The sequence below is a fragment of the Eucyclogobius newberryi genome, unplaced genomic scaffold, assembly GCF_026437365.1.
Source record: "Eucyclogobius newberryi isolate DKJ021-1_F unplaced genomic scaffold, fEucNew1.0.hap1 SCAF_7, whole genome shotgun sequence".
Taxonomy (NCBI): Eukaryota; Metazoa; Chordata; class Actinopteri; order Gobiiformes; family Gobiidae; genus Eucyclogobius; species Eucyclogobius newberryi.
In genome coordinates this window covers 1,423,747-1,439,928 of record NW_027316389.1, presented here as the reverse complement: position 1 = coordinate 1,439,928, position 16,182 = coordinate 1,423,747, and the positions used below count along the sequence as shown (strand labels likewise).

General features: G+C 47.2%; 1 protein-coding gene across 1 annotated transcript in view; it reads left to right on the top strand.

Annotated features, from left to right (window-relative positions):
- LOC140349249 (uncharacterized) overlaps positions 1 to 16,182 on the top strand; it is a 31,855-nt gene that overhangs the window by 6,186 nt on the left and 9,487 nt on the right. The window contains exons 4-7 of the mRNA XM_072435524.1: positions 1,052 to 1,232; positions 1,291 to 1,603; positions 10,431 to 10,887; positions 11,576 to 11,895. Coding sequence (XP_072291625.1) covers positions 1,052 to 1,232; positions 1,291 to 1,603; positions 10,431 to 10,887; positions 11,576 to 11,895 — 1,271 coding nt within the window. The remainder of the gene's footprint in view (positions 1 to 1,051; positions 1,233 to 1,290; positions 1,604 to 10,430; positions 10,888 to 11,575; positions 11,896 to 16,182) is intronic.

Genomic DNA, 16,182 nt, shown 5'->3' with positions numbered 1-16,182 from the left:
GTCTCCTCTTGTGTCCTTCAGGAGACACAGTTTGACGCTCTCGTCTCCTCTTGTGTCCTTCAGGAGACACAGTTTGACGCTCTTGTCTCCTCTTGTGTCCTTCAGGAGACACAGTTTGACGCTCTCGTCTCCTCTTGTGTCCTTCAGGAGACACAGTTTGACGCTCTCGTCTCCTCTTGTGTCCTTCAGGAGACACAGTTTGACACTCTTGTGTCCTTCAGGAGACACAGTTTGAAGCTCTCGTTTCCTCTTGTGTCCTTCAGGAGACACAGTTTGACGCTCTCGTCTCCTCTTGTGTCCTTCAGGAGACACAGTTTGACGCTCTTGTCTCCTCTTGTGTCCTTCAGGAGACACAGTTTGACGCTCTCGTCTCCTCTTGTGTCCTTCAGGAGACACAGTTTGACGCTCTTGTCTCCTCTTGTGTCCTTCAGGAGACACAGTTTGACGCTCTCGTCTCCTCTTGTGTCCTTCAGGAGACACAGTTTGACGCTCTCGTCTCCTCTTGTGTCCTTCAGGAGACACAGTTTGACACTCTTGTGTCCTTCAGGAGACACAGTTTGAAGCTCTCGTTTCCTCTTGTGTCCTTCAGGAGACACAGTTTGACGCTCTCGTCTCCTCTTGTGTCCTTCAGGAGACACAGTTTGACGCTCTCGTCTCCTCTTGTGTCCTTCAGGAGACACAGTTTGACGCTCTCGTGTCCTCTTGTGTCCTTCAGGAGACACAGTTTGAAGCTCTTGTCTCCTCTTGTGTCCTTCAGGAGACACAGTTTGAAGCTCTTGTCTCCTCTTGTGTCCTTCAGGAGACACAGTTTGACGCTCTCGTGTCCTCTTGTGTCCTTCAGGAGACACAGTTTGACGCTCTCGTCTCCTCTTGTGTCCTTCAGGAGACACAGTTTGAAGCTCTTGTCTCCTCTTGTGTCCTTCAGGAGACACAGTTTGACGCTCTTGTCTCCTCTTGCGTCCTTCAGGAGACACAGTTTGAACCTCTTGTCTCCTCTTGCGTCCTTCAGGAGACACAGTTTGACGCTCTTGTCTCCTCTTGTGTCCTTCAGGAGACACAGTTTGACGCTCTCGTCTCCTCTTGTGTCCTTCAGGAGAAGACTGGACCCTCACGAGTCTCGTCCGGACTCTTTTCTACAAAAAGACCAGTTCTTTTCCCTCGGAGCTCGAGTTCTGGCCCGACACCAGCGAGACGGTCTTTACCAGGACGGAACTGTGGTCCACAAAGTCCAGGTGAGACTCGGAGCGAGCGCAGGGAGGACATCTGATCTGACCCGTGCTGTTTCCTCAGAGCTGCAGGGGATTGTGGGTAGTGGAGTTCTGTCCTCGCTCTCGGCAGCTGCTCTGTTCTGAAGACATGGTCCACTTTGATCAGAGCCAAGTCCAACGTCTCAGAGCCGGAGACGCGGTGCTCTGCCCCGTGAGACCGGGACCGGGACCAGGACCAGGACCAGGACCTGGACCGGGACCAGGACCGGGACCAGGACCGGGACCAGGACCAGGACCAGGACCGGGACCGGGACCAGGACCAGGACCAGGAACGGGACCGGGGCCTCAGCGGTTTGGTCCTGGGACAGTGGTCTCAGTGACACAGGGAGGCTCAGGTCAGAGTCGTTACTGGTTTAAAGTGACTCATTCCAAAAGGAGTGAGACTAAAGAGCCACATAGTGAGACTAAAGAGCCACATAGTGAGACTAAAGAGCCACATAGTGAGACTAAAGAGCCACATAGTGAGACTAAAGAGCCACATAGTGAGACTAAAGAGCCACATAGTGAGACTAAAGAGCCACATAGTGAGACTAAAGAGCCACATAGTGAGACTAAAGAGCCACATAGTGAGACTAAAGAGCCACATAGTGAGACTAAAGAGAGCCACATAGTGAGACTAAAGAGCCACATAGTGAGACGAAAGAGCCACATAGTGAGACGAAAGAGCCACATAGTGAGACTAAAGAGCCACATAGTGAGACTAAAGAGCCACATAGTGAGACGAAAGAGCCACATAGTGAGACGAAAGAGCCACATAGTGAGACTAAAGAGCCACATAGTGAGACTAAAGAGCCACATAGTGAGACTAAAGAGCCACATAGTGAGACTAAAGAGCCACATAGTGAGACTAAAGAGCCACATAGTGAGACTAAAGAGAGCCACATAGTGAGACTAAAGAGCCACATACTGAGACTAAAGAGCCACATAGTGAGACTAAAGAGAGCCACATAGTGAGACTAAAGAGAGCCACATAGTGAGACTAAAGAGAGCCACATAGTGAGACTAAAGAGCCACATAGTGAGACTAAAGAGCCACATAGTGAGACTAAAGAGCCACATAGTGAGACTAAAGAGCCACATAGTGAGACTAAAGAGCCACATAGTGAGACTAAAGAGAGCCACATAGTGAGACTAAAGAGCCACATAGTGAGACTAAAGAGAGCCACATAGTGAGACTAAAGAGAGCCACATAGTGAGACTAAAGAGCCACATAGTGAGACTAAAGAGAGCCACATAGTGAGACTAAAGAGCCACATAGTGAGACTAAAGAGAGCCACATAGTGAGACTAAAGAGCCACATAGTGAGACTAAAGAGAGCCACATAGTGAGACTAAAGAGCCACATAGTGAGACTAAAGAGCCACATAGTGAGACTAAAGAGCCACATAGTGAGACTAAAGAGAGCCACATAGTGAGACTAAAGAGAGCCACATAGTGAGACTAAAGAGCCACATAGTGAGACTAAAGAGAGCCACATAGTGAGACTAAAGAGCCACATAGTGAGACTAAAGAGAGCCACATAGTGAGACTAAAGAGCCACATAGTGAGACTAAAGAGCCACATAGTGAGCCTAAAGAGAGCCACATAGTGAGACTAAAGAGAGCCACATAGTGAGACTAAAGAGCCACATAGTGAGACTAAAGAGCCACATAGTGAGACTAAAGAGCCACATAGTGAGACTAAAGAGAGCCACATAGTGAGACTAAAGAGAGCCACATAGTGAGACTAAAGAGAGCCACATAGTGAGACTAAAGAGAGCCACATAGTGAGACTAAAGAGCCACATACTGAGACTAAAGAGCCACATAGTGAGACTAAAGAGAGCCACATAGTGAGACTAAAGAGCCACATAGTGAGACTAAAGAGCCACATAGTGAGACTAAAGAGAGCCACATAGTGAGACTAAAGAGAGCCACATAGTGAGACTAAAGAGAGCCACATAGTGAGACTAAAGAGCCACATAGTGAGACTAAAGAGAGCCACATAGTGAGACTAAAGAGAGCCACATAGTGAGACTAAAGAGCCACATAGTGAGACTAAAGAGCCACATAGTGAGACTAAAGAGAGCCACATAGTGAGACTAAAGAGAGCCACATAGTGAGACTAAAGAGAGCCACATAGTGAGACTAAAGAGCCACATAGTGAGACTAAAGAGCCACATAGTGAGACTAAAGAGCCACATAGTGAGACTAAAGAGAGCCACATAGTGAGACTAAAGAGCCACATAGTGAGACTAAAGAGCCACATAGTGAGACTAAAGAGAGCCACATAGTGAGACTAAAGAGAGCCACATAGTGAGACTAAAGAGCCACATAGTGAGACTAAAGAGAGCCACATAGTGAGACTAAAGAGCCACATAGTGAGACTAAAGAGCCACATAGTGAGACTAAAGAGAGCCACATAGTGAGACTAAAGAGCCACATAGTGAGACTAAAGAGAGCCACATAGTGAGACTAAAGAGCCACATAGTGAGACTAAAGAGCCACATAGTGAGACTAAAGAGCCACATAGTGAGACTAAAGAGAGCCACATAGTGAGACTAAAGAGCCACATAGTGAGACTAAAGAGAGCCACATAGTGAGACTAAAGAGCCACATAGTGAGACTAAAAAGAGCCACATAGTGAGACTAAAGAGCCACATAGTGAGACTAAAGAGCCACATAGTGAGACTAAAGAGAGCCACATAGTGAGACTAAAGAGCCACATAGTGAGACTAAAGAGAGCCACATAGTGAGACTAAAGAGCCACATAGTGAGACTAAAAAGAGCCACATAGTGAGACTAAAGAGCCACATAGTGAGACTAAAGAGAGCCACATAGTGAGACTAAAGAGCCACATAGTGAGACTAAAAAGAGCCACATAGTGAGACTAAAGAGCCACATAGTGAGACTAAAGAGCCACATAGTGAGACTAAAAAGAGCCACATAGTGAGACTAAAGAGCCACATAGTGAGACTAAAGAGCCACATAGTGAGACTAAAGAGAGCCACATAGTGAGACTAAAGAGCCACATAGTGAGACTAAAGAGAGCCACATAGTGAGACTAAAGAGCCACATAGTGAGACTAAAGAGCCACATAGTGAGACTAAAGAGCCACATAGTGAGACTAAAGAGCCACATAGTGAGACTAAAGAGCCACATAGTGAGACTAAAGAGAGCCACATAGTGAGACTAAAGAGCCACATAGTGAGACTAAAGAGCCACATAGTGAGACTAAAGAGAGCCACATAGTGAGACTAAAGAGCCACATAGTGAGACTAAAAAGAGCCACATAGTGAGACTAAAGAGCCACATAGTGAGACTAAAGAGCCACATAGTGAGACTAAAAGAGCCACATAGTGAGACTAAAGAGCCACATAGTGAGACTAAAGAGCCACATAGTGAGACTAAAGAGCCACATAGTGAGACTAAAGAGAGCCACATAGTGAGACTAAAGAGAGCCACATAGTGAGACTAAAGAGCCACATAGTGAGACTAAAGAGAGCCACATAGTGAGACTAAAGAGCCACATAGTGAGACTAAAGAGCCACATGGTGAGACTGAAGAGCCACATAGTGAGACTAAAGAGCCACATAGTGAGACTAAAGAGAGCCACATAGTGAGACTAAAGAGCCACATAGTGAGACTAAAGAGCCACATAGTGAGACTAAAGAGCCACATAGTGAGACTAAAGAGCCACATAGTGAGACTAAAGAGAGCCACATAGTGAGACTAAAGAGCCACATAGTGAGACTAAAGAGAGCCACATAGTGAGACTAAAGAGCCACATAGTGAGACTAAAGAGCCACATAGTGAGACTAAAGAGCCACATAGTGAGACTAAAGAGAGCCACATAGTGAGACTAAAGAGCCACATAGTGAGACTAAAGAGAGCCACATAGTGAGACTAAAGAGAGCCACATAGTGAGACTAAAGAGAGCCACATAGTGAGACTAAAGAGCCACATAGTGAGACTAAAGAGAGCCACATAGTGAGACTAAAGAGAGCCACATAGTGAGACTAAAGAGCCACATAGTGAGACTAAAGAGAGCCACATAGTGAGACTAAAGAGAGCCACATAGTGAGACTAAAGAGCCACATAGTGAGACTAAAGAGCCACATAGTGAGACTAAAGAGAGCCACATAGTGAGACTAAAGAGAGCCACATAGTGAGACTAAAGAGAGCCACATAGTGAGACTAAAGAGCCACATAGTGAGACTAAAGAGCCACATAGTGAGACTAAAGAGCCACATAGTGAGACTAAAGAGAGCCACATAGTGAGACTAAAGAGCCACATAGTGAGACTAAAGAGCCACATAGTGAGACTAAAGAGAGCCACATAGTGAGACTAAAGAGAGCCACATAGTGAGACTAAAGAGCCACATAGTGAGACTAAAGAGAGCCACATAGTGAGACTAAAGAGAGCCACATAGTGAGACTAAAGAGCCACATAGTGAGACTAAAGAGAGCCACATAGTGAGACTAAAGAGCCACATAGTGAGACTAAAGAGCCACATAGTGAGACTAAAGAGCCACATAGTGAGACTAAAGAGAGCCACATAGTGAGACTAAAGAGCCACATAGTGAGACTAAAGAGAGCCACATAGTGAGACTAAAGAGCCACATAGTGAGACTAAAAAGAGCCACATAGTGAGACTAAAGAGCCACATAGTGAGACTAAAGAGCCACATAGTGAGACTAAAGAGAGCCACATAGTGAGACTAAAGAGCCACATAGTGAGACTAAAGAGAGCCACATAGTGAGACTAAAGAGCCACATAGTGAGACTAAAAAGAGCCACATAGTGAGACTAAAGAGCCACATAGTGAGACTAAAGAGAGCCACATAGTGAGACTAAAGAGCCACATAGTGAGACTAAAAAGAGCCACATAGTGAGACTAAAGAGCCACATAGTGAGACTAAAGAGCCACATAGTGAGACTAAAAGAGCCACATAGTGAGACTAAAGAGCCACATAGTGAGACTAAAGAGCCACATAGTGAGACTAAAGAGAGCCACATAGTGAGACTAAAGAGCCACATAGTGAGACTAAAGAGAGCCACATAGTGAGACTAAAGAGCCACATAGTGAGACTAAAGAGCCACATAGTGAGACTAAAGAGCCACATAGTGAGACTAAAGAGCCACATAGTGAGACTAAAGAGCCACATAGTGAGACTAAAGAGCCACATAGTGAGACTAAAGAGAGCCACATAGTGAGACTAAAGAGCCACATAGTGAGACTAAAGAGCCACATAGTGAGACTAAAGAGAGCCACATAGTGAGACTAAAGAGCCACATAGTGAGACTAAAAAGAGCCACATAGTGAGACTAAAGAGCCACATAGTGAGACTAAAGAGCCACATAGTGAGACTAAAGAGCCACATAGTGAGACTAAAGAGCCACATAGTGAGACTAAAGAGCCACATAGTGAGACTAAAGAGCCACATAGTGAGACTAAAGAGCCACATAGTGAGACTAAAGAGAGCCACATAGTGAGACTAAAGAGCCACATAGTGAGACTAAAGAGCCACATAGTGAGACTAAAGAGCCACATAGTGAGACTAAAGAGAGCCACATAGTGAGACTAAAGAGCCACATAGTGAGACTAAAGAGAGCCACATAGTGAGACTAAAGAGCCACATAGTGAGACTAAAGAGCCACATAGTGAGACTAAAGAGAGCCACATAGTGAGACTAAAGAGCCACATAGTGAGACTAAAGAGCCACATAGTGAGACTAAAAAGAGCCACATAGTGAGACTAAAGAGCCACATAGTGAGACTAAAGAGCCACATAGTGAGACTAAAAAGAGCCACATAGTGAGACTAAAGAGCCACATAGTGAGACTAAAGAGCCACATAGTGAGACTAAAGAGCCACATAGTGAGACTAAAGAGCCACATAGTGAGACTAAAAAGAGCCACATAGTGAGACTAAAGAGCCACATAGTGAGACTAAAGAGCCACATAGTGAGACTAAAGAGCCACCTAGTGAGACTAGAGAGCCACATAGTGAGACTAAAGAGAGCCACATAGTGAGACTAAAGAGCCACATAGTGAGACTAAAGAGCCACATGGTGAGACTGAAGAGCCACATAGTGAGACTAAAGAGCCACATAGTGAGACTAAAGAGAGCCACATAGTGAGACTAAAGATTCACATAGTGAGACTAAAGAGCCACATGGTGAGACTAAAGAGCCACATAGTGAGACTAAAGAGCCACATAGTGAGACTAAAGAGAGCCACATAGTGAGACTAAAGAGCCACATAGTGAGACTAAAGAGCCACCTAGTGAGACTAAAGAGAGCCACATAGTGAGACTAAAGAGCCATATAGTGAGACTAAAGAGAGCCACATAGTGAGACTAAAGAGCCACATAGTGAGACTAAAAAGAGCCACATAGTGAGACTAAAGAGCCACATAGTGAGACTAAAGAGCCACATAGTGAGACTAAAGAGCCACATAGTGAGACTAAAGAGCCACATAGTGAGACTAAAGAGAGCCACATAGTGAGACTAAAGAGCCACATAGTGAGACTAAAGAGCCACATAGTGAGACTAAAGAGAGCCACATAGTGAGACTAAAGAGCCACATAGTGAGACTAAAAGAGCCACATAGTGAGACTAAAGAGCCACATAGTGAGACTAAAGAGCCACATAGTGAGACTAAAAAGAGCCACATAGTGAGACTAAAGAGCCACATAGTGAGACTAAAGAGCCACATAGTGAGACTAAAGAGCCACATAGTGAGACTAAAGAGAGCCACATAGTGAGACTAAAGAGCCACATAGTGAGACTAAAGAGCCACATAGTGAGACTAAAGAGCCACATAGTGAGACTAAAAAGAGCCACATAGTGAGACTAAAGAGCCACATAGTGAGACTAAAGAGCCACATAGTGAGACTAAAGAGAGCCACATAGTGAGACTAAAGAGCCACATAGTGAGACTAAAGAGCCACCTAGTGAGACTAAAGAGAGCCACATAGTGAGACTAAAGAGCCACATAGTGAGACTAAAGAGAGCCACATAGTGAGACTAAAGAGAGCCACATAGTGAGACTAAAGAGCCACATAGTGAGACTAAAGAGCCACATAGTGAGACTAAAGAGCCACATAGTGAGACTGAAGAGCCACATAGTGAGACTAAAGAGCCACATAGTGAGACTAAAGAGAGCCACATAGTGAGACTAAAGAGCCACAGAGTGAGACTAAAGAGCCACATAGTGAGACTAAAGAGCCACACAGTGAGACTAAAGAGCCACATAGTGAGACTAAAGAGAGCCACATAGTGAGACTAAAGAGCCACATAGTGAGACTAAAGAGCCACATAGTGAGACTAAAGAGAGCCACATAGTGAGACTAAAGAGCCACATAGTGAGACTAAAGAGCCACATAGTGAGACTAAAGAGCCATATAGTGAGACTAAAGAGAGCCACATAGTGAGACTAAAGAGCCACATAGTGAGACTAAAGAGAGCCACATAGTGAGACTAAAGAGCCACATAGTGAGACTAGAGAGAGCCACATAGTGAGACTAAAGAGCCACATAGTGAGACTAAAGAGAGCCACATAGTGAGACTAAAGAGCCACATAGTGAGACTAAAGAGCCACATAGTGAGACTAAAGAGAGCCACATAGTGAGACTAAAGAGAGCCACATAGTGAGACTAAAGAGCCACATAGTGAGACTAAAGAGAGCCACATAGTGAGACTGAGACTAAAAAGAGCCACATAGTGAGACTAAAGAGCCACATAGTGAGACTAAAGAGAGCCACATAGTGAGACTAAAGAGCCACATAGTGAGACTAAAGAGCCACATAGTGAGACTAAAGAGCCACATAGTGAGACTAAAGAGCCACATAGTGAGACTAAAGAGAGCCACATAGTGAGACTAAAGAGCCACATAGTGAGACTAAAGAGCCACATAGTGAGACTAAAGAGAGCCACATAGTGAGACTAAAGAGCCACATAGTGAGACTAAAGAGCCACATAGTGAGACTAAAGAGAGCCACATAGTGAGACTAAAGAGCCACATAGTGAGACTAAAGAGCCACATAGTGAGACTAAAAAGAGCCACATAGTGAGACTAAAGAGCCACATAGTGAGACTAAAGAGCCACATAGTGAGACTAAAGAGCCACATAGTGAGACTAAAGAGAGCCACATAGTGAGACTAAAGAGCCACATAGTGAGACTAAAGAGAGCCACATAGTGAGACTAAAGAGCCACATAGTGAGACTAAAGAGCCACCTAGTGAGACTAAAGAGCCACATAGTGAGACTAAAGAGAGCCACATAGTGAGACTAAAGAGCCACATAGTGAGACTAAAGAGCCACATAGTGAGACTAAAGAGAGCCACATAGTGAGACTAAAGAGCCACATAGTGAGACTAAAGAGCCACATAGTGAGACTAAAGAGCCACATAGTGAGACTAAAGAGCCACATAGTGAGACTAAAGAGAGCCACATAGTGAGACTAAAGAGCCACATAGTGAGACTAAAGAGCCACTGCAGCAGAGGCTCTCTCACACGTCAGACACTAGAGTTCAGGACCACAGAGCGTCGTGCAGCTTCATCTTAAAGACACAAACACTGAGCAGGACAAAAGATGAAGAAAGAGTTAAAGAGACAAACTGTGTTCAAAGAGAATCCTCTTTAATGAATGAAAGTACTGTCAGTGACCAGGGGCCCGCACCATGAGGGGCCCGCACCATGAGGGGCCCGCACCATGAGGGGCCCGCACCATGAGGGGCCCGCAACATGAGGGGCCCGCACCATGAGGTAGTAAATGTATAGTTATATTTGAAAAATGGTAAACATTGTTTTCACATCAGAATATTCTTCTTCTTCTCAGGACACGCCCCTCAGGACAGGCCCCTCAGGACAGGCCCCTCAGGACACGCCCCTCAGGACACGCCCCTCAGGACACGCCCCCCTGTGTTTCACCCAGTGACATTGAAGAAAAGTCACAAAAATGTGCCTCTACATTCTGGATATCTTCCTTTTCTATCATTAAAACATGTGCGCGTCAGCGTCCCCCAAATGTGTGTTAAAACCCTGGAGACGTCCACGCCCAGAGCGTCCTCAGGGAGGAGAGAGAGACAGGGACAATAGGAGGCTGATGGCCCATTCAAGGACTGAGAGGAAACAAAGAGTTCCTGGTGAAACCAAAAACACCTTTTGTTCTTCTCTTTCAGGTCCATCCTCTCGTGTCCTCCTCTGGGACAGTCGTGTCTCTCTCTGTCCTCTGTCTTCTCTCTGTCCTCTGGCTCTGAACCATTTCCACAGAATCTCACGAGAGCTTCTTCGACTGGCGCCACCTCAGTTCTGCTGTCAACCATGTGCATGTTACCACGGCGACCGCCTCACCTGTCTCACCAGCGACCGCCTCACCTGTCTCCACGGCGACCGCCTCACCTGTCTAACCAACGACCGCCTCACCTGTCGCCACGGCGACCGCCTCACCTGTCTCCACGGCGACCGCCTCACCTGTCTCCACGGCGACCGCCTCACCTGTCGCCACGGCGACCGCCTCACCTGTCTCCACGGCGACCGCCTCACCTGTCTCCACGGCGACCGCCTCACCTGTCTCCACGGCGACCGCCTCACCTGTCCATCACTGTGTCGGCCCAAAGCGCTGCAGCGAGGACAGAGGTGTAGACTTAACATATTATATTTATGTTCCCACATATGTCCAGACCCGGGTCCAGACCCAGGTCCAGACCCGGGTCCAGACCCGGGTCTGGACCCAGGTCCGGACCCAGGTCCAGACCCGGGTCGGTCCGGACCCGGGTCCAGACCCAGGTCCGGACCCAGGTCCAGACCCGGGTCGGTCCGGACCCGGGTCCAGACCCAGGTCCAGACCCGGGTCCAGACCCAGGTCCAGACCCAGGTCCAGACCCAGGTCCAGACCCGGGTCCAGACCCAGGTCCAGACGCAGGTCCAGACCCAGGTCCAGACCCGGGTCCAGACCCAGGTCCAGACCCGGGTCCAGACCCAGGTCCAGACCCAGGTCCAGACCCAGGTCCAGACCCGGGTCCAGACCCAGGTCCAGACGCAGGTCCAGACCCAGGTCCAGACCCAGGTCCAGACCCAGGTCCCGACCCAGGTCCCGACCCAGACCCAGACCCAGGTCCAGACCCAGGTTCAAGTCCAGGTCCAGACCCAGTCCAGACCCAGGTCCAGGTCCAGACCCAGGTCCCGACCCAGTCCAGACCCAGGTCCAGGTCCAGACCCAGGTCCAGGTCCAGACCCAGGTCCAGGATCCATAAAAAAGTTGCTTCTTCATTTTCTCGTCTTCGCTTCTCGTGTTGAACAAACTCATCACTTTTTCTGTTCACAGCGGCTGTCAATCATCCACCTGTTACTATGACGACGGCCAGATCACCTGTCCTTCGTGCTGTTACCACGGCGACCACATCAGCCGTCCATCACTGTCTCCTCCTCCTCTCTGCTGCTGCTTCCAAGACCAAACCAGGACTAAAACTGGTCCAACCGGGTCTGGACCAGGTCTAAGGTCCAGCTTGGGATTCATCTCAGACCTGGACCGGACCAGAGACGAGGACGAAGACGAGGACGAGGACGAGAGTGAGAGCAGAGAACAGCGCCCTCCCTGGAGATACTGGAGAAGGACAGGCCCTGAACCCCAGCACAAGAAACCAGGTCTGAACCAGGACTAAACCAGGTCTAAACCAGGACTAAACCAGGTCTGAACCAGGACTAAACCAGGACTAAACCAGGTCTAAACCAGGTCTGAACCAGGTCTGAACCAGGACTAAACCAGGTCTAAACCAGGACTAAACCAGGTCTGAACCAGGACTAAACCAGGACTAAACCAGGTCTAAACCAGGTCTGAACCAGGTCTGAACCAGGACTAAACCAGGTCTAAACCAGGACTAAACCAGGTCTGAACCAGGACTAAACCAGGACTAAACCAGGTCTAAACCAGGTCTGAACCAGGTCTGAACCAGGACTAAACCAGGTCTAAACCAGGACTAAACCAGGTCTAAACCAGGTCTGAACCAGGTCTGAACCAGGACTAAACCAGGTCTGAACCAGGACTAAAGCAGGTCTGAACCAGGACTAAACCAGGTCTAAACCAGGACTAAACCAGGTCTGAACCAGGACTAAACCAGGTCTAAACCAGGACTAAACCAGGACTAAACCAGGACTAAACCAGGACTAAACCAGGACTAAACCAGGTCTGAACCAGGTCTGAACCAGGACTAAACCAGGTCTGAACCAGGACTAAACCAGGACTAAACCAGGACTAAACCAGGACTAAACCAGGACTAAACCAGGTCTGAACCAGGACTAAACCAGGACTAAACCAGGACTAAACCAGGACTAAACCAGGTCTGAACCAGGACTAAACCAGGTCTGAACCAGGACTAAACCAGGACTAAACCAGGTCTGAACCAGGACTAAACCAGGACTAAACCAGGACTAAACCAGGACTAAACCAGGACTAAACCAGGTCTAAACCAGGTCTAAACCAGGACTAAACCAGGTCTGAACCAGGACTAAACCAGGACTAAACCAGGTCTGAACCAGGACTAAACCAGGACTAAACCAGGTCTAAACCAGGTCTGAACCAGGTCTGAACCAGGACTAAACCAGGTCTAAACCAGGACTAAACCAGGTCTAAACCAGGTCTGAACCAGGTCTGAACCAGGACTAAACCAGGTCTAAACCAGGACTAAACCAGGTCTGAACCAGGACTAAACCAGGTCTAAACCAGGACTAAACCAGGACTAAACCAGGACTAAACCAGGTCTGAACCAGGTCTGAACCAGGACTAAACCAGGTCTAAACCAGGACTAAACCAGGACTAAACCAGGACTAAACCAGGTCTAAACCAGGTCTGAACCAGGACTAAACCAGGTCTAAACCAGGACTAAACCAGGTCTAAACCAGGACTGAACCAGGACTAAACCAGGACTAAACCAGGACTAAACCAGGTCTAAACCAGGTCTAAACCAGGTCTAAACCAGGTCTAAAACTAAACCAGGTCTAAACCAGGTCTAAAACTAAACCAGGACTAAACCAGGACTAAACCAGGACTAAACCAGGTCTAAACCAGGACTGAACCAGGACTAAACCAGGACTAAACCAGGACTAAACCAGGTCTAAACCAGGTCTAAACCAGGTCTAAACCAGGTCTAAAACTAAACCAGGTCTAAACCAGGTCTAAAACTAAACCAGGACTAAACCAGGACTAAACCAGGTCTGAACCAGGACTAAACCAGGACTAAACCAGGACTAAACCAGGTCTAAACCAGGACTAAACCAGGTCTAAACCAGGTCTAAAACTAAACCAGGACTTAACCAGGTCTAAACCAGGTCTAAACCAGGTCTAAAACTAAACCAGGTCTAAACCAGGTCTAAACCAGGTCTAAACCAGGTCTAAAACTAAACCAGGACTTAACCAGGTCTAAACCAGGTCTGAACCAGGACTAAACCAGGTCTAAACCAGGACTAAACCAGGTCTAAACCAGGTCTGAACCAGGACTAAACCAGGTCTAAACCAGGACTAAACCAGGTCTAAACCAGGTCTAAACCAGGTCTAAACCAGGTCTAAACCAGGTCTAAAACTAAACCAGGTCCAAACCAGGTCTAAAACTAAACCAGGACTAAACCAGGACTAAACCAGGTCTGAACCAGGACTAAACCAGGACTAAACCAGGACTAAACCAGGTCTAAACCAGGACTAAACCAGGTCTAAACCAGGTCTAAAACTAAACCAGGACTTAACCAGGTCTAAACCAGGTCTAAACCAGGTCTAAAACTAAACCAGGTCTAAACCAGGTCTAAACCAGGTCTAAACCAGGTCTAAAACTAAACCAGGACTAAACCAGGACTAAACCAGGACTGAACCAGGACTAAACCAGGACTAAACCAGGTCTAAACCAGGACTAAACCAGGTCTGAACCAGGTCTGAACCAGGACTAAACCAGGTCTGAACCAGGACTAAACCAGGACTAAACCAGGACTAAACCAGGTCTGAACCAGGACTAAACCAGGACTAAACCAGGACTAAACCAGGACTAAACCAGGACTAAACCAGGTCTGAACCAGGACTAAACCAGGACTAAACCAGGACTAAACCAGGACTAAACCAGGACTAAACCAGGTCTGAACCAGGACTAAACCAGGTCTGAACCAGGACTAAACCAGGACTAAACCAGGTCTAAACCAGGACTAAACCAGGTCTAAACCAGGACTAAACCAGGTCTAAACCAGGTCTGAACCAGGACTAAACCAGGACTAAACCAGGTCTGAACCAGGACTAAACCAGGACTAAACCAGGTCTGAACCAGGACTAAACCAGGACTAAACCAGGTCTGAACCAGGACTAAACCAGGACTAAACCAGGACTAAACCAGGTCTGAACCAGGACTAAAACTAAACCAGGTCTAAACCAGGTCTAAAACTAAACCAGGTCTAAACCAGGTCTAAACCAGGTCTAAACCAGGTCTAAAACTAAACCAGGTCTAAACCAGGTCTAAAACTAAACCAGGACTAAACCAGGTCTAAACCAGGACTAAACCAGGTCTAAACCAGGTCTAAAACTAAACCAGGACTTAACCAGGTCTAAACCAGGTCTAAACCAGGTCTAAAACTAAACCAGGACTTAACCAGGTCTAAACCAGGTCTGAACCAGGACTAAACCAGGTCTAAACCAGGACTAAACCAGGTCTAAACCAGGTCTGAACCAGGACTAAACCAGGTCTAAACCAGGACTAAACCAGGTCTAAACCAGGTCTAAACCAGGTCTAAACCAGGTCTAAAACTAAACCAGGTCTAAACCAGGACTAAACCAGGACTAAACCAGGACTAAACCAGGACTAAACCAGGACTAAACCAGGTCTGAACCAGGTCTGAACCAGGACTAAACCAGGTCTGAACCAGGACTAAACCAGGACTAAACCAGGACTAAACCAGGACTAAACCAGGACTAAACCAGGTCTGAACCAGGACTAAACCAGGACTAAACCAGGACTAAACCAGGACTAAACCAGGTCTGAACCAGGACTAAACCAGGTCTGAACCAGGACTAAACCAGGACTAAACCAGGACTAAACCAGGTCTGAACCAGGACTAAACCAGGACTAAACCAGGTCTGAACCAGGACTAAACCAGGACTAAACCAGGTCTAAACCAGGTCTGAACCAGGTCTGAACCAGGACTAAACCAGGTCTAAACCAGGACTAAACCAGGTCTAAACCAGGTCTGAACCAGGTCTGAACCAGGACTAAACCAGGTCTAAACCAGGACTAAACCAGGTCTGAACCAGGACTAAACCAGGTCTAAACCAGGACTAAACCAGGACTAAACCAGGACTAAACCAGGTCTGAACCAGGTCTGAACCAGGACTAAACCAGGTCTAAACCAGGACTAAACCAGGACTAAACCAGGACTAAACCAGGACTTAACCAGGTCTAAACCAGGTCTGAACCAGGACTAAACCAGGTCTAAACCAGGACTAAACCAGGTCTAAACCAGGTCTAAACCAGGACTAAACCAGGACTAAACCAGGTCTGAACCAGGACTAAACCAGGACTAAACCAGGTCTGAACCAGGACTAAACCAGGACTAAACCAGGACTAAACCAGGACTAAACCAGGTCTAAACCAGGTCTAAACCAGGACTAAACCAGGTCTGAACCAGGACTAAACCAGGACTAAACCAGGTCTGAACCAGGACTAAACCAGGACTAAACCAGGTCTAAACCAGGTCTGAACCAGGTCTGAACCAGGACTAAACCAGGTCTAAACCAGGACTAAACCAGGTCTAAACCAGGTCTGAACCAGGTCTGAACCAGGACTAAACCAGGTCTGAACCAGGACTAAACCAGGTCTGAACCAGGACTAAACCAGGTCTAAACCAGGACTAAACCAGGTCTGAACCAGGTCTAAACCAGGACTAAACCAGGTCTGAACCAGGTCT